This window comes from Sorex fumeus, unplaced genomic scaffold (assembly GCF_029834395.1).
Source record: "Sorex fumeus unplaced genomic scaffold, SorFum_2.1 ptg000036l, whole genome shotgun sequence".
In the NCBI taxonomy this organism is placed as follows: Eukaryota; Metazoa; Chordata; class Mammalia; order Eulipotyphla; family Soricidae; genus Sorex; species Sorex fumeus.
The window spans coordinates 909,596-935,785 of record NW_026606093.1 but is presented as its reverse complement, the minus strand read 5'-3'; the positions used below and the strand labels follow the sequence as shown (position 1 = coordinate 935,785).

General features: G+C 45.3%; 1 protein-coding gene across 1 annotated transcript in view; it reads left to right on the top strand.

Moving 5' to 3' along the window:
• LOC130027164 (RNA polymerase II-associated protein 3-like) overlaps positions 1-26,190 on the top strand; it is a 60,036-nt gene that overhangs the window by 324 nt on the left and 33,522 nt on the right. Inside the window, exons 2-8 of the mRNA XM_056117801.1 lie at positions 4,764-4,945; positions 6,864-7,004; positions 14,992-15,114; positions 15,881-16,008; positions 19,616-19,737; positions 21,439-21,509; positions 24,263-24,385. Of these exons, the coding sequence (XP_055973776.1) occupies positions 4,793-4,945; positions 6,864-7,004; positions 14,992-15,114; positions 15,881-16,008; positions 19,616-19,737; positions 21,439-21,509; positions 24,263-24,385 (861 nt within the window). The 5' untranslated portion in view covers positions 4,764-4,792. The remainder of the gene's footprint in view (positions 1-4,763; positions 4,946-6,863; positions 7,005-14,991; positions 15,115-15,880; positions 16,009-19,615; positions 19,738-21,438; positions 21,510-24,262; positions 24,386-26,190) is intronic.

The window sequence follows — 26,190 nt, the reverse complement described above, 5'->3', positions numbered from 1 at the left end:
CGGCCTCTGCGTCCGCCGCGGTCGCTGCGGCTCTGCTCTAGCTCCTCTCGCCCGGGGGTCGCACCGCGCTCCTGGTGGGCCCCGGCACCGCTGGCCGCCCCGAGCAGAGCCGGGTGTGCCCGAATGCCGCGCCCCTCCTGCTCTCCCGTTCTGCGGTCACTCCCCAGGAATCCTTTTCCTGCTGGTCCCCGCTTCTGCCACTTTCTGCGAGGGAGCAGGCTTTCTTATCAAGGAGACATTCATGCTGGCGATTCCAGCTTCAGGTCTTTTTATTTTCATCCTTTTTCTTTTTAGGCTTTTTGGGTCACAGCAATGCTCAGGGGTTCCTCCTGGCTCTGCACTCAGGAGTTACTCCTGGCGGTGCGTGGGGGACCAAATGGGATGCTGGGAATCGAACCCGGGTCGGCTGCGTGCACGGCAAAAACGCCCTACCCTGTGTTCATCCTTTTTCGTTCTTGCTAAAATTCTTTGCCTAGTTCTTGGGTGACTCCGTGTAATGCCCTTGTGTAATGCCCTTTCTTCTTCCCTACATGACGGTTCCGGCTTGTAACGCTGCTAACTCCTGCCTTTTATTGTTTGCTAGTGGGGCGGGGATCCTCCCAGCGCTGCTGGATTTGCCGGGGTTGGGGGGCGCCTGATGGCTGGGGCTGGGCGATTCATGCTGTGCTGCTTGGGGAAACAGCTTTCCCTATGTTGCCATCTCTTCCTGTGTACCCTCAACAAACTTTTCACCACCGATAGACTCACTGTGTGTACCAAAACTTTTGGTGTAGGACGGGAGAGCTAGCACAATGGGTAAGGCATGTACCTTGCATGTGGCTGACCCTTGTGTGGTCCCCCAAGCCCTGCAGGTATGATCCCTTAACACAACCTAAAAATGCCAAAAGAACACCTGCTCCCACCCCAAACACTGTGGTTGTAGCTTCCATAAGCAAGTGGACCTAAATGTGTCTCTCAAACCTTCTGAAGCACTCTGCCTGTAGCCTCCTGAAGAGAATACTCCAGGCCAGTGCACTTTCAGCTGAAATAATCTGTCTTATATTTGTTCTCCGGTTTTGAAATCCTATTGTACTTTGTTGTGTTTTATTTTTTTCCTTTATTATGGATTTTATTTTTGAATTTTTTGCATGTGGCCAGTTACTGTTTATTTTTTATTTTAATGAATCCTCGTGAGATACAGTTACAGACTTAAAAATTTTCGTGATTACATTTCAGTCAAACAATGTTCGAGTACCCATCCCTCCACCAGTGTCCATTCTCCCCCACCAATGTTCCCAGTGTCCCTCCCGCCTCCCCCATCCCTTCCCACCCCCCTTGCCTCTGTGGCAGACACATTCCCCCTTACTCACTCTCTCCTTTTGGGTGTTGTGGTTTGCAACATAGGCACTAAGCAGCCATCATGTTTGGTCGATAGCCTACTTTGAGCATGCATCTACCATCCCGAGTGATCCCTCCAACCATCATTTGCTTAGTGGTCTCTTCTCCATCCTACCTGTCTTTTCCCCCAGCATATGCGATCAGCTTCCAAGCCGTGGGACCACACTCCTGGCCTTTATCTCTACTCTCCTTAGGTGTTATTCTCTTATTTTGTTACTTGATATCCTGGCAAGCTCCCCGTGGCATATTCAGTATGCCAAAAACAGTAACAAGTCTCACAATGGAGATGTTACTGGTGCCCACTTGAGCAAATCGATGAACAGTGGGAGGATAGTGAAACAGTGATACATCCCACTAATGGGTGCAGTCATTCGGTGTCTGTCCCTTTTTTTCTGACTCATTTCGCTTAGCATGATGCTCTCCATGTTGATCCACTTATATGCAAATTTCATGGTTTCATCTCTTCTAACATCTACATAGTACTCTATTGTGTGTAGATATGCCAAAGTTTCTTTAACCGGTCATCTGTTCTTGGTCACTTTTTTTTTTTCCAGATTCTGGCTATTGTAAATAGTGCTGCAATAAGCATACATGTGCCCATGTCATTTCTACTGTTCAACCAGTGGCTTGTATATCCTTGATACTAACTCCTTGTCTGAGGGGTATTGGATGAGTATCCTTTCCCATTCTGTATACTGTCTTTGTATTTTAGTCACTGTTTCTCTTGGTGTAGAAGCTTGTTAGTTTAAGATAGTCCCATTTGTTTATCTCTGTTTCCAGTTGCTTGGTCAGTGGTGTTTCGTTCTTAAAGATACCTTTGCCTTCAGTGTCGTGGAGGGTTTTGTCGACCTTTTCTTCAATGTACCTGATGGATTCTGGTCTGATGTTTAGGTTTTTAATACATTTGATCTGATTTTTGTGCATGGTGTTAGGTAGAGGTCTGAGCCTATTATTTTGCGTGTAGTTATCCAGTTTTGCCAACACCATTTGTTAAAGAGGCTTTCCTTGCTCCACTTCACATTTCTTGCTCCCTTATCGAAGATTATATGATGATATACTTGAGGGTGTGTTTAAGGACATTCAACCCTCGTCCGCTGATCTGTGGATCTGCCTTTGTTCCAGTACCATGCTGTTTTCCTTACTACTACTTTGCAGTACAGTTTGAAGTTGTGAAACCCTGTTTTAATGATTCCTGGGCCAGAGAGATGGTACAGTAGCTAAGGCACCTGCCTGGCATGCTGCAGAACACAGAATTCTCAGCGTCACGCATGATTCTCCAGACTGCTGGGGGTCACGCCTGAGCAACATTGGGTGGGACGAAGCATCCCCCTGCTTCCCTCCCCTCCCAAAATTGTGATTCCTGACTCATCAGGCTCCCAAACCAGAACATCTAAAGACTGAGTTCTGTGTTCTCAAGCTGCTCTGTGGCCCTGTAGCACTGCCCTCCTGTTGTTCATCAGTTTGCTCAAGCGGGCACCAGTAACGTCTCAACAAGTTGTGAGACTTGTTGTTACTGTTTCTGGCATATTGAATATGTCCTGGGGAGCTTGCCAGGCCCTGCTGGATACTCTGGGTAGTCTGCTGGGCTCTTCGAGAGGGGTGGTATGAAGGTAGTGGAATGAATTGACTAAGACTACAGAGCCAGCGAGTTCAGTTAGTCTTGGGGGCCACACCTAGCTGTGTTCAGGGCTTACTCCTCTGCAGTCAGGAATCACACTTGCGAGTACTCAGGGGACCATATGGGATGCGGGGCTCAAACCTGGGTCAGCACGTGCAAGGCAAGTGCCCATCCCAGTGTCCTATTGCTCCAGCCCCAAGTGAGTCCAAACCCCTGGCCCTTAAGTTTGTTTGTGCATTTACAGGAATGTTGTTCACCCTTTCTGTCATTTCCCCGGAGATGGGGTTCTGTTCTGACCACACTAAATACACTGGCAAGAGCTTGGCCCCCTGGCACACAAGCGATACTCAGTATTATCAGTTCCATGTTTCCACTTGGTTCTGCCTGTAGTATTCACTGGACGAAAGTGGCAAGAGTGACAAAGTGTGCCAAGATGGGCAGATGGTCTCAGGTGACCAGTGTGTACTCTAAGAGGAAAAATTCAAGTTCCAGCCCGGCTCAGCCAGAGCAAATTTTTGATACCATATTCCTAACAACTACCCCCTCCCCCACACCCCCTCCCTCATGCCAGACTCAGCTCGACCAAACTTTTGATACCATGTTACTGACAATCACACACCCACATGTCTCCAGCACTCAAGCTCCTCTGTCATTGTCAATATGAAGAATAAAGTTCCCTTTTATTTTACATCTTGGTGCTTTCTCGTGGCTTTGAAGCTGTAGGCAAGGTGTCGCAGACTGGCATTTCAAGATGTTGGCATTGGCGTCTTCTCTCCCATCACTCTAACTAGTTCCTCACTCAGCCTGTCACTTCGTGTTAACCACTTGTCCAATCACTTTTTAACCCTGGGCAAACATTTCAGTGTCTCGGGGGATTTTTGAGGTCGCCATCATAACCAGCTAATTTTTGCCTGTCCTTTATTTGGCCCGAGATAGATCTCACCCCAAGAATGAGAAACCATACCTGGTGTGATTTTGTTAAAATTTTGCTTTCATTACCAAGTAAGGGACTTTGTCCAACTTCTTTTGCATCTTTGACCCTTTATATAGAGCTAGTCATAGGAGTTCAGCGTTAAAAAAAAAGGAGTAATGGGTTATTAGGATGTGATTTTGAATTTGAGGTGAGCAGCCAGTGTGTGCTGGCTGATTTCAGTGTTTTCTTCATTACCTTTCATTCCTGTTACATTGTAGGGATGTCCGAATGGTGTTTTTTTTTTTTTTTTTGCGTCACACCCGGCGATGCACAGGGGTTACTCCTGGCTCTACACTCAGGAATTACTCCTGGCAGTGCTCAGGGGACCCTATGGGATGTTGGGAATCGAACCTGGGTCGGCCACGTGCAAGGCAAACTCCCTACCCGCTGTGCTATTGCTCCAGCCCCACAGGGATGTACGAATGTTTAAAACAATTTTTTTTTCCTTTTGCAAATGTTGATTGATTTATTTAGTAGTGTAAGTTTTTTTCAGCATATTTTAGGCCCTCTTTTATCTGCCTTGGCCATTTATGACCCAGTAAAGAATTTATTAGGTAGGTTTAGAAAAATAAACCAAATTCTGTTTCCCCTCTCTATCTCTCTCCTATTTTGTTTTTTGGGTCAGTCCAGCTATAGTTAGGGATTATTACCAACTCTTTGCTCAGGAATCACTCCTGGCTCCTGGGTGGCTTGGGAGACCATTACGGGGTGCCAGGGAACAAAATAGGTCAGCCAGGTGTAAGACAGGCTCCTAACCTGCTGTACTCTCTTCTCACTATTCCATTTTTATCGTAGGTTGGTTGGTCAAAGCTCTATAAGCCACAATGACTTCAACAAGTAAAGCAATTGAATTGCAACTTCAAGTGAAACAAAATGCAGAAGAATTACAAGATTTTATGAGAGATTTAGAACATTGGGAAAAAGACATTAAGCAAAAGGATATGGAACTCAGAAGACAGAATGGGGTTCCTGAAGAGGTAAATGACGTCCCTGTGTTGCATTCGGCAGAGCTGCTCGTTTTTAAATAAAGCATGGTTCTTAAAGGGTTTTGTAAAATAGTAAGATTGAAGTGACTTGCTTCCTTGTCAACATTCCAGAAGTTTTATTTAAAAAGTTTTAAATGTGTATTTGTGGGATATTTAAAAAAAGTAGTATGAGAATAATATCCAAAGATATAGGAACAAGGGCCAGGAAGACCGGTCCCTGGTAGAATTTTGCCATAAGTCGTGGGGGAGGGCAGTTAGGCTAGAGAAGGGACCACAGTGACACTTGGGACGGGAACTGATTGCTGAAAGGAGGTAAAATGTTTATATATCATAACCTTTGAGCAACAGCGTTGCAGACCACAGTGCCTAAAAGAGGAGAGACACACAGGCACTCTCACATCCACATTCACACAGTCACCCATGGGGGCAGGGAAACTGGGACAGTGGTGGCAGGATTTGTACACTGGTGAAGGGACAGGTCTTGATTGGGGCCTTGTCTGACCGAAACCCAATCATGAACAACTTTGTAACTTTGTAACATGGTGATTGAATTTTAAAAAGTGTCAAATGTTTTAGTGTATTAAGACTTTTTAGGAGTCATAAGTTGCTAATAGACTGATAATTCTCACGGGGTAAATAGCTTAAAATATGGATTGTATAAGTAGTATGTATCAAATAATTATGTATATTGAATGCCATTAATGTACTGTATTGTATAAAAATGTAACTAGCTCCTACTGTCATTCTGATGGGCATTTAACTCTAAGAAAGAACAGAGTCATGCCATTTGCAGCACCCGGGTGGATCTAGAAGACATGATGCTGCGTGAAGTCGGAAGGAAAGAGGGAGGGACAGAAAGGTGGTACCGGAAGTGAGGAGTGTGCCTTGCATGGATTCAGCAACCTGGCACCACATATGGTCCCTCGAGCTCGCCACAGGCGATCCCTGAGCACCACAGAGTATGGCCCCAAAACCTAAAGAGAAACAAGAAAAACGAAAAAAGCAAAACAAAAAAAGGAACGTTAGATACAGAATGATCTCTCTCATAGGTGAGCTTAAAGCTACATGGCAGGGGGGAGCGGACCGCACGACTCCTCTGGGTTATGGTCCCCAGGACCTGCTGGGAGTCACCCCTGAGTGCAGAGCCAGGAGTAAAACCTCAGCGCTGCTGGTGTGGCTCAAAATGGGGGCGAAAAAGCGAGGTAGCAACCAAGGGCTGAAGGTAGCCAAGGGGGAGCTGACCTACACAGTTGAGTGACGGAGCGTGGGCTTGGGAGGGAGGCGTATCCTGGGATGAGTGTAATGTTGAATTATGTTCATGGGAGGCCATCGTCGTTATGAATCACGGATCTCATATATATGTAAAGTAGAAATGGTTCTTAAAAAGAGCACCTCAATGACTAAATTTTCTTGCTGTACTTAATGATAAGAGCCAGTTCGATAGTAATACTGATAATTCATGGGGTCTTTCTTGGGGGTGGGGGGAAGTGCACTTTAGGACCACAACCTGCAGTGCTCAGATCTGGCTCTGCTCAGGGAAAGCTCCTGGCAGGGCGCGGGGGACCAGATAGGATGCCAGGGATTGAATCCAGTTTGGCTCCATGCAAAGCAAGAGCTGTACCTGCTGTACCATCTGGTTCTGAGAAGGGATTTTTCAGAAGATTGTGTTTAGGATTACAAATTAAATGTATGTTTAATTTTTTTTGACTGAATGATGTTCAGCATTCATCAAAGGGAGTGTTAAATCTCTCCAGTGTACATTATTAATGAAGATTATAATTTGGTGCTTGTAAGCATCTAAAATCTACTTTACTTGAATATATAATTTGATGTGATTTGTAACATTAGTTACATAAAAAGTAATGTGCAAAAAAAAAGCGATGCGTAAATCCAGTTTTTTTCTCTTTAGAAATTACCACCTATTCGAAATGGGAATTTCAGGAAAAAGAAGAAAGGCAAAGCGAAACAGTCTTCTAAAACAACTAAAGATGAAAACGCAAAAAACAGAATAAAGTCCTATGATTATGAGGCTTGGGCCAAATTCGATGTGGTAAGTTCATCTAACTGCTACTTTTGGAGAGAGGTGGTGTCAGGGGAGAGCTTCCCTAGCACTGCTGGGGGCTTGAGGGGGCCACTTTCCTAGTGGTTCTGTTCTGTGCTGGGGGTCAGGGTTCTTCATGGCCACAATCGGCAGTGCCAGGGGAGAACATTTAGTGCCCGGGATTGAACTCGGGGCCTCGTGTGTGCGTGGAGGCATGTTTTCCACTCGTGGTCTGTCTCCCCAACCTCATAAATGCTTCTTAACATCTGAGCAAGATCTTTTTTGGGCTTAAGTCATGAAAGAAACATAATGACCTCTTTAGATTATTTAAATTTAAAAAAAAATTGGAGCTACACCTAGCAGTGCTCAGGGGATCCTGTGGTACCCTGGAGCCAATCTGTACCCCCCACAAATGATTAGTTCAACCTGTTAAGCTCTTTCTTCGGCCCAGACTATTTTTTTTCACTTTGTAAAAATCAAAAAAGTTGCTCATAATTGAGTTTCAGTCAAACAGTGTTCAGAATCCCTCCCTCCCTCAACGTCCATTGCCCACCACCAGTGTCCCGAGTTTTCCTCCTGCCTCTATGACAGACATTCCCCAGTATCTCTCCCCCCACCCCTCCCCCTTTTTTCCCTTTAGGCACTGTGGTTTTCAAGAAATACTGTTATTGAAAGGGTATCCTGTGTATTGCTTTGTCTCCTTTCAGCACTGACTTCCTGTGTGATCCTTTCCAGTTATCGTTGTCAGAGAATGTCCCCTCTGTCTCCTCTGTCATAACTGCTCTTCCCCTAACCCCCAACCTGTGGAAAGCTTCTCACCATGGACCAGTCCTCCTGGCCATTTCTGTTGTCTTTGGGCATTGTTCTCATACTCTGTTATGTTCCACGAATGAGTGCAGTCATTCTCCATCTGTCCTTTTCCCTCTGACTTGTTTCACTCAGCATGATACTCTCCATGTCCATCCATGTATAAGTAAATTTCATGACTTTGTCTTCTCCTCACGACTGTGTAGTATTCCACTGTGTAGACGTACCATAGTTTCTTCATCCATTCAACTCTTCTCAGACACTTGGGTTCTTTCCAGATTCTGGCTATTGTGAATATAGGAGTGCAGGTGACTTCTGCATTTTTTTGGGGGGGGCGCCTTTTTTCCCTGTATCTACGGCATCACTGGTTGTTCTTGTTCTTTTTGGTGTGTGCCAGTCTCTGTGGTGTGGGTGATATCTCATTGTTTTGATTTGCATCTGCCTGGTAATTAGTCACGTAGACCATTTTTTCATGTGCCTTTTGGCCATTTTTCTTTTTTGAGGTCTTTGTTCATCTCTTCTTCCCATTTTTTGATGGAGTCAGGTGCTTTTTCTTGTAAAGCTCTACCAGTGCCTTATATATGTTGGATACCGACCCTATATCCGATGAGTGTTGGGTAAATAATTTTTCCAGCACAGACTATTTTATGAAGAGTAAAGGTTTAGTGGCATGATTAACAGTGACTAAAATGTTAAGATTTTCACTTTTTTCTCACTTTCCACCCATAATAGTATATGGAGGTTCAGGGTCCTGTCCTTTCAGTTTCCTCCTATAGTTTATTTTATCTTCACTGCAGTGCAATATCAAACCTAGGAACCTGCATGGGTACGAGAGTTCTATACCATTTTATCATGGATAGATCGGGATGAGCCTTGCGATTCACACTGTGTCACTGTCATCCCGTTGTTCACTGATTTCCTCGAGCAGGAGCCAGTAATGTCTCCATTCGTCCTACCCCTGAGATTTTAGCAAGTGTCACATTGGAGGCTCTTTCAGGGTCAGGGGAATGAGACCCACATTACTGGGTTTTGGCATGTCGAATATGCCATGGGGACCTTGCTAGACCCTGCCGTGCGGGCAGGATACTCTCAGTAGCCTGCCTGGTTCTCCGAGAGCGAGAACTAGACTAGAGGTCGTGTGGCCACAAATGCAGCCGTGCACTTCCGGGAGCTTGGTTTTATAGTCCCTGGGTCTTGGCCATTGATGGGATTACACAGCACTGGGGGGCAGTTGGTGGGTGTAAAGCCTACCTACTAGAAGATGGGGGATCTGTGGAGGTGACCCTGTCCCGATCCTAGCAGGCTTGGAGGTCTCAGCCCCGGGTACTGCACACCTTGCGGTTAAGATGCAGAAATAACACACTGCAAAGATCTCTGCTTTGTGCTACACTTTAGTTATTGAACCCTCTTCTTCCCACCTACTAACAGCTGGGTGTTTTCAGAGTGTAATATTCCCAGGAAGGAATTGGTCCAGAGAATAGTACACAGGTTAATGCTTTTTCTCTGCATCCTGACTACTGTGGTTTGAATCCTCGGCACCATCTATGGTCACTGAGCACCACAAGGAATTCCTTCTAAGCACAAAGCCAGGAGTAGCTCCTTAAAACCACTGGGTGTATCCCCTTGTACCCCTCCAAGCCAAAGAAAAGGACTGCTGGTACCCTTTTTTGTATATATAAATGGAACGGTTTGTTGGAGAAGAAAATAAGTTTCTGTTTTCTCTTTGGGCTAGGGCTGTACGACAATAGAAGCAGTTGTGTCTTGATCCTGGGAAGGTGGGCTTCTAGATCACGGGTTGCAAATGTGGTAGGTACAAGCCTTCCCTCACTTGGAAGTGGAGGATGAACTGTTGCCAGCACCCCGCCCTCACTGCCCCAGGCAGCCACTAGCCAGTCTGCCTGTGAAAGGGAAACTTTGGGCAGTTTTATTTGGGGCTGATCTACATTAATAGTTGAGTTAGAACGGACGCTTCTTTTTAGTCTTTTTAAAGTATTGTGGGCTGGAGCGAAGAGCTTGGGGGCAAGTTGCTTGCCTTCATGCAGCCGATGCGCTTTCAGCTCAGTCCTGACACTGCCTGGCCCCCAGGCACCACTGCGGTGACCCCTAAACTCAGAGGAGAAGTAACACCCAAACACTGCCCTGTCTCATTCTCTCCTGTCCAGTTAAAAGCAAAGTCAGATGTGGGCAACTTTATCTTTAAAAACAGTGTTTTTCATGCGGACTAGAGATTGCTCAGCAGGCTGAAGGCGCAGTTATACTGCAGTTATACTCAGTCCTTGGCTCCGCATAGTTCCCCCAAGCTCTGCTCGGAGTGACCCCCAATCCACTGCAGCAGGAGGAGCCGCTGAGCACTGCTGGATGTGACCCAGAATCTTTTCAAAGGTGCTGTGTAATATCAGACTCAAGCTAAAAATGCGTGGGGATCATATGCCAAGTAAGACTTAGGACAGTGATCGTGCAGATTTGCTGTCTCTCGTCCCCCGCCGTGAGAACCGCCTGTGCTCACACTCGGCGCCGTCTGCATTGCTCATCGCCCAGGGCTGATTGCTGCTTGCATTTTTATTTCTGCGTTCATTGATATTTTTCTTTTATAAAATAAAACCATCTTATATGGGCTATGTGACAGAAAAGAGAGGGCGTGAGTGAGGGAGAGGAGGGAGTGCAGGAGAAAGAATCCCTCCTTGAGTTGGGGTGTGGCCCTCCAGAGTGGAGCACGCTGATGTTGTTACTTCTCTGCACCTTCCTGGTTTCTGTTTAACCCCCCCTTTTTTTAATGGCCCAGCATACATATAATAAAGTCAAAAAGTCTTAAGCTTGCAGCTTCATGAATTTTCACTTTCACATCTGAGAAACACCATCCATACCAAGATATAGAACATTTGCAGGATCTTAGATGTTTTCCTTTTCAGTAAACTACCTCAAGGATATGACTGTTGTAATCTCAAATATTAGATATCTCTTTTGGGACCAGTTTTGGAATTTCATATGAGTGGATCATTTATTATGTACCTCCGTATTTGACGTTTCCTACTCTAACATTGAGATTTGTCCATATTGGCAGAGGCAATAATGTTACTCCTGGCACCCATTTTTAAATTTTTGGCTGTTGGAATAAACAGTTTCGTACATGGTGTTTTGATGAAGGAAGCACCTGGAGGGGATTTTCAGAGTCATATTTTATATATGCAGAAGCTCTGTAAGATCCTGCCAGTTTTCCAAGGTAGTGGTATTTTTCATTTTTCTTTTACTGGTTTTTGGGCCATACCTAGCTGTGGGGCTTGAGCGATAGCACAGCGAGTAGGGCGTTTGCGTTGAACGCGGCCCACTCGGCTGACCCAGGTTCGATTCCTCCGCCCCTCTCAGAGAGCCCGGCAAGCTACCGAGAGTATCTCGCTCGCAGGGCAAAGCCTGGCAAGCTGCCCGTGGCGTATTCGACATGCCAAACACAGTAACAACAAGTTTCACAATGGGGACGTTACTGGGCCTGCTCGAGCAAATCGATGAACAACAGGACAGTGCTACAGTGCTACCTCGCTGTGATGAGGGCTTCCTCCTGGCTCTGTTCGCAGGATTATGCCAGGCAGTGCTGGGGTGCGAGGTGAGTCCAGTCTGCAGTGCCAGGATTACCCCTTAGTTGGTCCTGTGCAAAGTGGGTACCTGCCCTCTGGATTCTCTCTGACCCCGTTGTATTTTTCTTATTGAATCAAGACCAATCAACTGTATGAGGGAGTTGGCAGTTATTTAAATAGTCCCCATCTACTTTAGTATGATTCCAGTATTAGAGAAGTAAATTTTTGGTTTTGAATGAATTTCTCTGGAAATCAATTCAGAACATACCATTTTTAGTATGAATCATCTAGTCTGCTTTCAGTGTTTGTGTCTTTTCCTTGTCAGAGGTTAGTATCTTCTTATAATACTCCTTAGTGAAAATTATCATCTAAGATGATTTCTTAGATGTTTTCTCTATAGCTGTCAATTCATTCAACACATAGTGATCATGACACGTTGTGTGGCCAGTGTCATGGCTGCCGTGGTTGCTAAAGTCATTTCCGTTATCCTTTAAGATACTGATATTTCCTTCAGATGTTCAAATCTGAGCAACTGCTTTATTGACGTACGGTCGTGAGTTTTCATATATGTCAGCACAGTAGGGTTGGACAAATGTGGATTTAAAGTGGTAGGCTGTTGGTATGTTTATAGTCGTCCCCCTAAACGCATAGTTAAATTTCAGTCCATCTTTTAATGTTAATTCAGTGAGTCAAGCAGATTTTATTGTACCCTTTTTTACTTACAATAAGTAATTAAAATGATGTTATTAAATGCAAGCAATTGTTTATATAAGGATCAGGGTTTTTGTTTAGATAAGGAGCTGTGTTCCTCAAGAAGACGTAAGATCAAGGATAATGTTTGTGGCTAGAGAGATAGTACAGTGGGTCTGGTGCTTGCCTAGCATGTGACTGACCTGGGTTGGAGCCCCACCATTGCATATCGTCCGCAAGTGTGACCAGGAATGATCCCAGATCACCAAGCCAAAAGAAGCCCTGAGCAGCGCAGGGAGTGTCCCAGAAACTAAATCTTTTTTTTTTTTCACATTTATAAAAGCACTGTAGCATGGCAGCACTGTCCTCCCGTTGTTCATTGATTTGCTCGAGTTGGCCCAGTAACGTCTCCCATCGTGAGACTTGTTACTATGTTTGGCATACTGAATACGTCACGGGGTGAGATACTCTCGGTTGCTTGCCGGGCTCTCCAAGAGGGGCAGAGGAATCGAACCCGGCTTAGCCGGGCCGGCTGTGCGCAAGGCAAATGCCCTACCCGCTGTGCTATCGCTCCAGCCCATTTTAATATGATACAAGTTTATTATTATTGTTATTTAAGTTTTTGGGCTTACCCCTGGCTCTGCACTGAGGGATCACTGCCGAAGAGACTTGGGCCATCGTATGTGGGATCAAACCTGGTTTGGAACATGCCAGGGAAGCACCTTACCTGCTGTACTATCTCTTCGAGCCCACAAGAGGGATTTTTAATAGCAGAAGAGCAAGGAGAAAGAAAGGGTGGGTTGCAAACAGGTGGGTTCTAGAACAATGCATTTCTTGTAGGCTGGCTGCTTGAGGCACACATCTCAAGGTCTAGGCATCCTTGAGTCCTGGCAGTCAGGGTCCTCCGATAAGCCCTCAGGTATTTCTCTTATCACATCTATAAGCCTAAACAAAGTAGGACAAAATGAGGGACACTGTCCTCAGCTTTAGACTGTAGGGAACAGAATAGTGAATTAGGGACCCATATGTAGGAGTTTGCTGTTGCTAATTTCTTGGTAGGTTTTGATTCTCCTCCACATTCTAATGTGTGGGAGTTTCCTTCCCACAGTATCAAACTTGGTGTTCTCTAGTTCAGCCCAGTCCTGATCCTGTCTACCCAGAGGTGGCCTCAGATTCCCGAGTTTGAAGCCTCTGCCCAAAGATCTCCCTCCGTGTGCCATGTTGATTGCGCCTGCAGCTTGGGGCGCCCTTCCCAGGGCATCTGCTAATGGCACCTGCAGCCCGTCAGTGTCAGGATTTCTTCTCAGTTGAGGTTATTTGCTAGAGCAGCTCACGGACTGAGTTCTGTGTTTATTCCAAAGAGCATCGCTTGAGGTGGGTGGGGAGAGAGATGTTGATGGAGGGGCACTGGCCCAGGTGATGGCTTTGGGTTAGAACTTTGGATGCCTTAGACTCTGTTATCACAGCTAGGTAAATCACGGTGCCTAAGTTAAGAGGGTCTTTCTTTCTTTTATGAGGATAACTCATAAGAAGCCAGCTAGAGGCGTGCCACTGGGCAGGGCATGGAAAAAGGTCAAGGGATTTCCATGCTGTCTCAGCACTCCAGTCTCCCCTCTCCTGAGCCAACCTGGAAGCTTCCTGAATCTTACCCTTTCCAGAAGTAATGGAGGCCTGGGACTGGAGCCATAGTCCAGCGGGGAGGGCGCTTGCCTTCCACCCGACTGACCTGGGTTTGATCTGCGGCGTCACAGATGGTCCCCCACGCCTGCCAGGATGGATCTCTGAGCACAGAACCAGGATTAGTCCTGAGTATAAGCTGGGTGTGTCCTCAAAAAAAAAATCACTGAGCTGAGTGGTATATGGAGACCTCTTTCCATAGGTGCAGTTGATTAAATCACTGACTCAAGCATTTGATTCTGATGATTAGAGAGATGGGACTTAAGGTTCCAGTTCTGACAACTAGCTGCCTGTCTTAGGTACTGTCTCAGGGTCATTTTCTCCAATATAACAAAAGACACCTTTTGTTCTCATCAGGAAATTCCAAGGGTTTTAGGAACTCTACAAGAAAGGAATCGAAGACCAAAACCACTTTTTCTTATCAATCACAGTATCAGCTGATCACTCAGCACCTCTAGTATTAGACAGTTCCTTGTAATCGTTCATATCCAGCCCACCAATTGTAGTTCCAAGGTCACGGTAACTAGCGCCTATCCCAGCAACTCAGGCACAGGATGGAAAGCAGCCCTGCACCAAATGCCCGTGTTGCTGGGTGCTCTGATACTCTGCTCTTGTTGGGACCACTGCGTATGGGTAGGGTATGGACGGAAGCCAGAATGGCTAGAGGAAACCCAGGCGGATGTGGGGAGGAACTCCAACATTCCACACTGACCGCAATCAGTTTTCATTTTCCCCTTCCCTCTGGTTATGATGTCGACCAGGAATCGCGCGTTTGGGTGTGGTGCTTGTCCTGTTGTTTGTGGTGCGGTGGGCGCTGCACAGCTAGCCGCGACCCTCATGCTTGGCTGCCGTGCTTGTGTGGCCTGCACCGCTCCCTGTGGCCCTCACACACTCGACTGAGGGGTTTGCTGGGTGTCAGTTCCCTCAGTTGTGCACACTCTTGGTGGTGAGCATGGACGGGCTTCCTGGGGGCCACTCCTGGCTGTGGGTGCTTCGCAGGCTTCAGTTTCGCGCGGCTGTGGGCGCCAAACCGCAGAGCCACCAGGACAGCACCAGCCCGGACACGTGGCCTGGTCTTGCCAGACTGGCACTCAGTCACTCAGAACCATCCTTTGGACCTCAGTTTTTTGTGTGTTTTCATTCGTTAGTGTTCTGTTGAATTAACACATTCCAGGACCATCTCTCCTTTTTTGTTTGAGTTTGTCTTTATTTTTTAAGTCGTCTGATGATGGGCATGATTCTTGTGATTGCAGGACAGTGTTCTGGATGAGCTTGACAAAGAAGACAGTACTCGTGATTCTGTGTCTCCAGAATCAGAGTCAGAAGAAGATGGAATTCACGTAGACTCACAAAAGGCTCTTGCTTTAAAAGAAAAGGTATTCTCTAGGTTGCTTTGTTTTCCTTCAGAGGCGAAAGCTGTGTAAAACGTGGATCCCAAGATTTCTTTCTTCAAAACCATCCAGGGTCTGGTAGGCAGCAGGATGGCTCAGTGGCTGGGGGATGGGACCTGGTATGGGAAAAGGCTTTTGGGTCACTTGTGCCTTTTCTTTCTCCGGTTGTAAAATAAGCCCAATTTTATTATTAAATCTCAGTGGATTATGACCTTAAAGTGAACATTAAGAAATACATAAGTGAATATTAGTGCATGAAGTGCTTAGGACTTAGAAAATTATTCAGGACGATTAGTAGTGGACTGAAGTTAACTTAAAATTGGCGTTTGAGCTCTGTCATGAATATTATGTTTCAGTCCCCTATTTTATAGTTCATCTTCGGTTGGGTTTTGGAAGAGTCTCCCTGAGGGATGTCTGATTGTTTATTAAACTAGTCATTTTGCCTTTCAAAATGGTGGAAATCTCTTGGATTAAACTTTCTTTTATAACTTTCTTTGACTAAACAGTAAGCTGTTACTGTCAGTGACGAGTTTATCAAGCTGAGTATTTCATTTTTGGGCCAGTGGCTCCTTTAGGTTGTACCCAAGAAATGATTATCTAAAGAGTTTAAGCTCTTGTAAAATGATGATTTTGCTTAGTTTTCTTTCTTGTTAGCCTTGATCAGACAGCCAGTGAGTTAGAGAAGCATGACACTGAAGAAAAGAACCCTGGAATTTTGTGCCGCTATGTAACTGACTTGTGCTTTTTATAGGGCAATAAATACTTCAAACAAGGAAAATATGATGATGCCATTGAATGCTACACCAAAGGCATGCACGCGGATCCTTATAATCCTGTGTTACCAACAAACAGAGCATCCGCATACTGTAGATTGAAAAAGTAAGGAGCTTTCCACACTGTGTGAATGTATTTTTATATATATTTTGTCACACCTTGTGGTAGGCTTACTCCTGGCTCTGCACACGAGAATCAGTCCTGGTGGGCTCAGGAGACCATATGGGATGCTGGGGATCGAACCTGGGTCAGTCATATGCAAGGCAAGCCCCCTACCTGCTAAACTATCACTCTGTCTTCAATGTTTTGTGTGTATGTACATTTTTGAAGAGAATTTTATGTGATTTTTATGGGAGAGACGGAAAATTACTTTTTTTAACTCTATAAATTCTTCGAAAGCCATTTGGAGCATTTATGTGCTCAAACCACTCCCTGTGATTCACTTTACTGAGGTTTTCCTCTGAAAATTGAGTCATTATGTTGAGTAATTCACACACTGAAATGCTAGTGGATAAAATTTTCAGCAGTTTATTTCCTTCCATTTTGAAAAGTCATTTCACAACTTAACCTACATTTTACTATTTAACTTTCATATAGTAAAATATATCCCAACCTTCACTGTCTCACTGTCATCCTGTTGTTCATCAGTTTGCTCGAGCAGGTGCCAGTAATGTCTCCATTTGTCCCAGCCCTGAGATTTTAGCAGCCTCTCTTTACTCGTCTTTTCCCAACGTATTGGAGGCTCTTTCGGGGTCAGGGGAATGAGACATGTCATTGTTACTGTTTTTGGCATATTGAATATGCCACGGGGAGCTTGCCAGACTCTTGCAAGTGGGATACTCTCGGTAGCTTGCCAGGCTCTCTCTCTATATGTATAATTCCCTCTATGATTTGTTGCCTACTGTCTGAACCCCATCAACTGTGCGGTCATTATGGAAAATGGGTAGGCAGTGTCTTAGGATGTGTCCACGAATATGTTCACTCATGTGTGAGGCTCAGCCCAAGTGTGTGGAAAGCGGCCTGGCGCGTGGTGGCAGTTGGGTAGTGGAGGTCGGCTGCCGGGGCTGAGTCCCTTGGGGCGGGGAGGGCTCTCATTTGGCCCCCTCTGGGATGCCCCAAGTGAAAACAGGCTCACGCAGAGTTCAGTAGCATGGTTATGGGGGCATTCCAACTTTAAAGAATAAAAAAAACCTCTAAGTTGAAAAACATGATAGTATAATTGGGATACTGTGATGGCATTTAAAAAAAGACTGATGTTCTTGGGGCAAGAGAGACAGCGGAATAGACTGAGTGCGTTTCTTGCATGGGGATGGCCTACCTGGCTTCAGCCCTTGGAGGGAAATGGTACCTTGGACGACTGCTGGGGGTTGTCAGTGAGCAAAGAGCTAGAAATAGCCCCTGAGCACTGCTGGTCGTGAACCTCCTTCCCCACACCTACCCCAATCCCCCAAAAACAAGAAAGGAAAAGAACAGCAACAAAATACAGTCTTGCTTATTTTTTATTTTGTTTTTGGAGGCATGCCCACTAGTTCATGCTATGCCTCGGATCTACCCAGGGCAAAAACATGTGCTCAGTCTTTCGAGTTGGCTCTCCGGCCCCTACGTTAGATTTTCGTTACTGTTGGTCCACACCTACTGCTGCTGGGCTGTTGGGGCTCTGTGCTCAGGAGGGACTGCTGGCAGCGGGTAGGACTGTATGTGGTGCTGGGGACTGAACTGGAATCCTCAGCATGCAAGGCAAAGAAATGCCTTCCCTCCTGTATCATTTCTCACCTCTAATCCCTCTATTTTATTTCTTACCTGGAAACATGAATCGTGTTGGTATCAGAATTTTTACTATTTGGATCATGTTTTTCTAGGTCTTTGAAATCTATGATATCCTTACCTTTTAAAACATTTGATAGCTGTGACGTAGCAGACAGTTACAAGGAATGATTTTAAGTCTGAATCCATCACGCAGTTTAAGAGTTTGAACATTATGGACCGTACCCATTGGTGTAGGGAGCAACGTTGAGCTGTGCTAAGGGATCAGGCCACGTCAGGGATGGAATTGGAGTTGGCTGCGTACAAGACAAGCACTTTAATCCCGTACCAGCTCTCTGTTGAGCATTACTGCCATTTTTATCTTGTTTGTTTTGGGGCCACCTCTGCTGGTGCTCAGGGCTCGCTCCTGGCTCTGTACTCAGGGCTCACTCTGGCTCTGTGCTCTGGGATCACTCCTGGTTGCTCAGGGCTGTGTATAAGGCAGGTGGGTGCCCTACTGCCTTTTCTCTCTCTCACCCCTGAACATTCATATTTTCCAAGTTCACCTCAGTATTCCCTTTCCTATTCTGATCCTTGCATCCCACTCTCGGGTAACCGCCAGTTTGTATATTTCATTCTTTGGTTTAAAGAAAAAGTGTGTTTCTCTAAATAATGTGTTGTATCGCTTTGCTTTCTTTTGCTCTTTCTCCCAGCAGCCTGAGCACATGCTTTTTCACGCCAGCAGGGGTTTGATTCCCCAGCGTTGCATAGCCTGAGTGCTGTGGGTATTGCCAAAAGTCACGAACGTCATCTTCTGTGACTTGCCGATTTGAGTGTTAATTCTAAGAGACAGATATGTCTCAAATACAGTGGTATGGTAGGTCTTTCATTTTCAGAGCTGCTTCCACTGTCTTCTTTTGCTGCTGGTGGTCTGTTTCTGTTTGGGGGCTGTTCCTAGCTCTGTGCTGCTGGGAACTGAGTCTGGGCCTGCTGCACACAGATGCACTTCCTGCCTCTCGAGCTGTCTCTTCAGCGCTAGATAACTCCTTTTCAGAAGCATACCGTTGTGTGTTCATCCTCCTGTTGGCTGGATTGGTCCTTAGTTCCTTGGCCTCCTGCCCCCCACCCTTCCCTTCCTCCCTGCATACTTGAGACCCACGTTTCCTTTCTGTTTTGAAACTGTGGTGCTATGAGTATTTTTGGACATGTTTCTTTTGTGCTGTTTTGCAGCCTAAGCATATATATTTTCCTTTAAAGCTTGCTTGTTTTTTGGTATTGGATCAGGCCCGGGGGTTACTGCTAGGGTAATCAGGGGACCACATGCAGGTGCGGATTGAACCGGGCATACAGGCAAACCCCTTAACCCCGGCACTGTTTTCATCCTCAGTTGGGGGCTTGTGGGCCAAACTCAGTGGTACTCAGGACTTACTCTGCCTCTGTACTTGGGAATTATTCTGGCCATCTTTGGGACCATATGTGGATCCAGACTCGTACCTGTTTGGCCGTGTGCAAGGCAAAACCACCTTACCTGCTCTAGTATCTTTTTTTTTTTTTTTTGCTTTTTGGGTCACGCCCAGTGATGCACAGGGGATACTCCTGGCTCTGCACTCAGGAATTCCCCCTGGTGGTGCTCAGGGGACCCTATGGGATGCTGGGAATCGAGCCTGGGTTGGCCACGTGCAAGGCAAACGCCCTACCTGCTGTGCTATCGCTCCAGCCCTACCTCCTCTAGTATCTTAAGAGCAATGTTAATGAGCATTCTTATTCCTCTCTTAGAGAGAATGCTGCTAGAATTTAGCCATCAAGATTTACTGTTCTTAGTAGGATTAACTGAATAAAAGGAGGTTGGAAACAAACTTTCAATGGAACTTTCATTTGGGAAGTTAATTCCCTTTACAGGAATTTCTGAAGCAAATTTTAAAATCTTGGTTTAATGATATTTCTATTCGCCTCTTTTTTTAAATTTCAGATTTGCTGTTGCTGAGTCTGATTGTAATTTAGCAATTGCCTTGAATAGAGATTATACAAAGGCTTATGCCAGACGAGGTGCTGCTCGCTTTGCTTTGCAAAAATTAGAGGATGCCAAAACAGGTATTATATTTTACAGGTCATATTATCTGACAGTTTCGAACTTTCAATGAAATCGGTTGATTTAACAGATGCAAATAATACTAGATAGCCATAGTTACTGTATTTGTGTTTGTTTTGGGGCCATCCCCAGCAGTGCTCAGGGCCTACTCCTAGCTAGTGCTCTGGGGTCACTCCTGGGCAGGGATTGGGAAACCACGTGGGGTGCTGGAGATTGAAACTGGTTTTGCTACGTGCAAAGCCAGCACCTTTCCTGCTGTACTATCCCTTTGGCCCCATAGTCACTATCTAAAGTGCTCTTAGGGTTCTAAAGATGCTTGTTTTGCCATTTGTGTTGTTTGTTTGTTTGGGGGCTGCACTCCGCAGTGCTCAGGGCTTACTCCTGACTCTGCGCTCAGAGCTCACTTTTGGTGATGCTCGGGGGACCACATGGGAGCCCGGGATCAGACCTGGGGCAGGCACACTACCTACTGTCCTATTGCTCCAGCCCATTTTTTGTCATTTAAATGGGATTTTGATGTTTGGGAACAGGACACATTGTTTGACACCAATCAGAATTTGTTTCAAATAGTCATTTTACCGTGTATTAGCTGTATGACCAGGAGAAAGTTACATTTCTTCTCTGATTTTTAGTTTCCCATGTGAAAATAGGTAGTAGAACATTCTCTGCCCCCACCTACAAAGCTCTTAACGCTTTTTTATTTGTAAATTCTGAACCCTTTCACAGGTAAAATGGGGTCGTGTTAATGTATGCTACAGAATCCAAGTAAAGCTGTTATCCGGTAGGATTCTGCTGCTTCTTGGCTTTTATAAAATACAGCTTTGATATATACATTTTTTTTTGGTTCAGGGGGACAACTCCCCGAACTCCAGGTGATGCTCAGTGATTACTTCTGTTTTGCACTCAGGAGTCCCGTCAATGCTCAGAGGGCCGTATCGGATGTTGGGAATCAAACCCAGATCAGCTCTGTGCAAAGCAAGTGCCTTCTAAGCCACTACTGCTTCTCATCCCAATAACATACAACTTTTAGGGGCTGGAGCCATGGTACAGAGGGTAGGGCGTTTGCCTTGCACGCGGCGGACCCGGGTTCGATTCCCAGCATCCCATGTGGTCCCCTGAGCACCGCCAGGGGTGATTCCTGAGTGCAGAGCCAGGAGTAATCCCTGTGCATTCCAGGTGTGACCCAAAAACGAAACAAAAAAAAAAACCACGACTTTTTTAAAAAAAATTTTTATTAGTGAAACACCGTGAGGTTCAGTTGTAGATTTACAAATTTTTGGGCTTGGATTTTGATTATACAATGATCAAACACCCATCCCTCCACCAGTGCCCATTTTCCACCACCATGGGTCCCAGTATCTCTCTCACCCCCATCCCCCCATCCCACCCTGCCTCTGTAGCAGGGTATACCCTTTTGTTCTCTCTCTCCTTTTGGGTGTTGTGGTTTGCAAAAGAGGCATTGGCTGGGAATCGAAAATCATACAACTTTTAAAAGCCACTATCCTTTCTGGGGCTGGTGGGAGAAGGTAGGTTTGGTCTGTTTTGGGGGAAAAATGTAGAAAGTTCAGTAGGTCTGTCAATGTTCCCTAGTTTCTTTTTATTTTATCATGGTTCATTTGACCTCTTGTCACATGTAGCAAGTGATGTGTTTTTTTTTTTATATCCTATGTCTTTCAAAAATTGTTCATCTTCTTTTTACTAAGATTATGAAAAAGTTTTAGAACTGGAACCAAATAACTTTGAAGCAACGAATGAACTGAGGAAAATTAATCAGGTAATTTTAAAAACTTGTTATATAATTCAAGTGAATTTCTTACTAACTTTATTGGATGATGCCTTTTGACAGACTTCATAGATCCCTCGTAAAGACTTTCCCCCTAGTTTTAATACATTTTATATAGAGTTTTAGACTTAGAGATAGAATGATGGTACTTTTAATCATCTTAAAAAATGGGTTTTTTTTTTTTTTTGCTTTTTTTGGTTCACACCTGGCGGTGCTCAGGGGACTGTATGGGATGCTGGGAATCGAACCCGGATCGGCTGCATGCAAGGCAAACGCTCTACCCGCTGTGCTATCTCTTCAGCCCCCCCAGAATGGTATTTTTGATCATCTTGAAACATGGTAGTTCAATGGTTTTAAACATCTTTCATCTTTTTTTTGGGGGGGGGGCTGTCACACCCGGCGATGCACAGGGGTTACTCCTGGCTTTGCACTAAGGAATTGCTCCTGGTGGTGCTTGGGGGACCACATAGGATGCTGGGAATCGAACCCGGGTCGGCTGCATGCAAGGCAAATGCCCTGCCCACTATACTATCAGTCCAGCCCATCTTTCATCATCTTAAAAACTTAATCTGAGATTTTTAGATCTATTGCCGTAGATGACAGAATTATTTTGGGTATTCCACTGATTTTTCTTTAATGCCTTGTAAATTGGTTTCTATAGTAAACTTATGCATATCTCTTTGATTCTGCAATTTTTAAGTTGCCCCATCTTTATATGTTATACCTTAGCAAGAATGATACTAATTTCTTAACAATAAGAAGATAGTGACTATTTAACTATAACATTTGTTTGTCAGATGATTTAGTTCCATATTCCTTTCATTTTGCATTAAATTGAAATTGTATGCTATTGGTTAAAACTTTGAGAAAAAAACAATGATTGGGGAAAATCTGCTTTTCCCCAATAAGTAATATTGCCCTTACTTATTGCACATAAAATCTGTTAGAAAACATTTAATTTGATTATGATCGTAAACTGTGTTGTATATCTTGTGTTTTGTCTTAGGTCAGTAATAACTAAATTGGAGAATTTTGTGGTGTTTTAATGACCTACTTTGCTTTTGAAAATCATTCCAAGAATGGTCGTTGGCTCATTCAATAAGTATAGAAATTCAGTCTAAATCACTGTCACTGTCCTCCCGTTGTTCATCAATTTGCTCAGGCGGGCCCAGTAACGTCTCCATTGGAGACTTTGTTGTTACTGTGTTTGGCATATCAAATACATCATGGGTAGCTTGCCAGGCTCTGCCATGCGGGTGAGATACTCTCGGTAGCTTGCCGGACTCTCCGAGAGGGGTGGAGGAATCGAACTCGGGTCGGCCTTGTTGGCTGCGTGCAAGGCAAACGCCCTACCCGCTGTGCTATCGCTGCAGCCCTCAGTCTAAATATGTGTTGAAAAATAAACATCTAGGTACTGGCTCAGTGGTAAAAGTGCAAGCGTTGCATGGGGTGAGTCCTTGGCATGGCAAAAGAAAAACAGTATTCACTACAGGTGCATTTCTTTTAATTGGAAGATGCACATTAGATTTATTATACGTATTTTCCCTTTTCGTTGATGTCAAGAGAGGGGTGCGGCAGGGTGATACCATTTCACCAAAACTCTTCAGTGCCACCCTCGAGAACATCATGCGACGACTGGAATGGGAAGGAATGGGAGTGAAGATAGATGGTCGGCAACTACACCACCTCCGCTTTGCTGATGACATTGTTTTAATAACACCAAACATCAGCCAAGCGGCACAAATGCTGGCCGACTTTGACCGTGAGTGTGGAAAGGTAGGACTACAGCTGAATCTTACGAAGACAATGTTTATGAGAAACAGCCTCGTTCCTGACGCCCCATTCGCTCTCAATGGAACGACCATCTCCGAATGCAACAGCTATGTGTACCTAGGTCGAGAGGTCAACATGACAAATGACCTGGCACCCGAGCTGCGCAGGAGGAAGAGAGCGGCTTGGAACGCCTTCAAGAACGTCGAAGAAATAGCTAAGAGGACGAAGAACCTCCGGCTCCGGGCACATCTCTTTGATTCCACTGTTCTTCCTGCATTAACATATGCCTCAGAGACCTGGGCCCTACGCAAACAAGATGAGAACGCCATTTAGGTCTCCCAAAGAAGAATAGAAAGAGCTATGCTTGGAATATCACGTTTCACTCAAATGAGAGAACGAATCCGGAGTTCTGACATCCGTCGACGATCAAGGATCAGGGACGCTGTCTCATTTGCCAAGGTGTCGAAAATCAGATGGGCTGGTCACGTAATGAGATTTAAAGACGACCGTTGGACTAGAGCTGTTACTGATTGGATTCCACGGGATGTCAAGAGACCGCGTGGCCGCCCACCTACCAGATGGTCAGACTTCTTTGTCAAGGTCATGAACGATCGGTTTGAGGCCCTCCATGTTCCCGGAGCGAAGAGATGCCATTGGGCTACACTAGCACGCGACAGGGACAAATGGAGACGTTACTGGCGCCCGCTCGAGCAAATCGACGACTAACGGGAAGTTAAGTGATTAAGTGATGATGGGGGCCAGGCATCAGATCCAGGGCCTCATTCCTTGCTTGGCGTGGCCTCTACCACCGAGCTACTTCCCCGGTCATAGTAGTAGAAAGACTTGCAATCAGAGGTAAATATTACTTGACTTACTTGAAGTGTGATAGAATTTCTAGTATCTTTGAGTCACTAGACATTTTTAAATGGCGTTAGGTGTTGTTTTATTTGAGTCGATGCTCTATTTCCTAGGCGTTAACAGCCCAAGAAAATCCTTATGCAAAGGAAGTTGATCCTGTCATTAAGTCCACTGAGGAGAAGAAAAAGGCGGAAGAGAAACAGAAAAAGCAGCAGGCGCTGTCACAGAAAGACCTGGTAATACAGAGGGATTCCCGCCTGGCGCTTATTTGGCTGAATGTTGGCTTAGTTTCTTGTATGATAAGTTTCTGGTTTGGCTTTTGGTTTTTAGTTTTGGGCCCCACCCTGCTGTACTCAGGGCTTCCTCCTGACTGTGCTCTTAGGGTTTGGGGACCAGAGGTGGTGCTGGGGTTCCAGCCCGGGCTGTCCGCATGCCAGGCGAGCGCCCTCCTCATTGTTCTGCCATTCCAGCCCCACCAGGTTTCTGTCTTTTCGAGCACTATTTTAAAATTCTTCAATAAGAACTGTAAATTCAACATTTCCATACCTCTGGAGTCCATGATTTTTTTTTTTTTTTGCTTTTTGGGTCACGCCCAGCGATGCTCAGGGGTTACTCCTGGTTCATGCACTCAGGAATTGCTCCTGGCGGTGCTCAGGGGACCCTATGGGGTGCTGGGAATCGAACCTGTGTCGGCCATGTTGGCTGCGTGCAAGGCAAATGCCCTACCTGCTGTGCTATTGCTCCAGCCCCTGGAGTCTGCGAATTTAAATTTCGAGTAATTGAAAAATTAAGTAAATGGCCCTGGAGCGATAGCACAGCGGTAGGGCATTTGCCTTTCAAGCATCCAACATGGCCGAGTTCGATTCCTTCGCCCGCTCGGCAGAGCCTGGCAAGCTGCCCGTGACGTACTCGATACACCAAACACAGTAACAACAAGTCTCATGATGGAGACGTTACTGGGCCCGCTCGAGCAAATCGATGAAAAATGGGAGGACTTGATAAGTAAATGACCATACAGTTTGGTTTTTTGTTTGTTTTTTGGGTCACATGCGGCAATGCACAGGGGTTACTCCTGGTTCATGCACTCAGGAATTACTCCTGGCGGTGCTTGGGGACCATATGGGATGCTGGGAATCGAATCTGCGTTGGCTGCGTGCAAGGCAAACACCCTACCCGCTGTGCTATTGCTCCAGCACCGACCATACATATTTAAAGAGATGTAAGTTTAGGAAAGAAATTATTTTTGAGTTTTTAAACATATATACGAATTTAGCATGAAAATAATTTGCAATTCTTTATTTACTTATTTTTATTTTTTGCTTTTTGGGTCACACCCAGCAATGCTCAGGAGTTACGCATGGCTCTGCACTCAGGAATTACTCCTGGCAGTGCTCAGGGGTCCATATAGGATGCTGGGAATCGAACCCGGGTCAGCCACATACAAGGCAGACGCCCTACCCTCTGTACCACGGCTCCAGCCCCAGTTGTAATTCTTTTAATGTTCGAAACTTTATTTAAATTTACAAAACTGTGATTGACAAAGTTGTTCATAATACAATTGTTTCAGGTATTCATTTTTTAAATGTAATTTTGTTGATTACATTCACGATTCCAACACCTTACCCACCACTATTACACCTTCCAGCCACTATTGTTTCCAATTTTCCCAACAAACACCCAAGCCTGCCTCAATAGCAGGCCTTAAATCATTTATTTTGTGTTGATTGTTATGAAAATTTTCTTTAGAAGAAAGCATGTGAAGATTATTGTATCTCAGCCTGGAGCCAGTAAGTCCTCGCATAAGTGATTACTGACCTGTTGTTACAGGTTGGGCCTTGTGTGCTGATATGTTCTGAATCAAGATGGGCTGCCTTCTACTTTCCATCCCACCCAGTGTGGTGTGCCCACATATCAGTGGTGTAGAGTAGATGTCGCTCAGGAATTCTAACATTTTGAATGGGTTGGTACAGCTGGAGTTGAATTTTTAGCTGGATGACGACTTTGGGGTCCAGAAGAATCTCTGCAGTTTGTTGATCTCTTC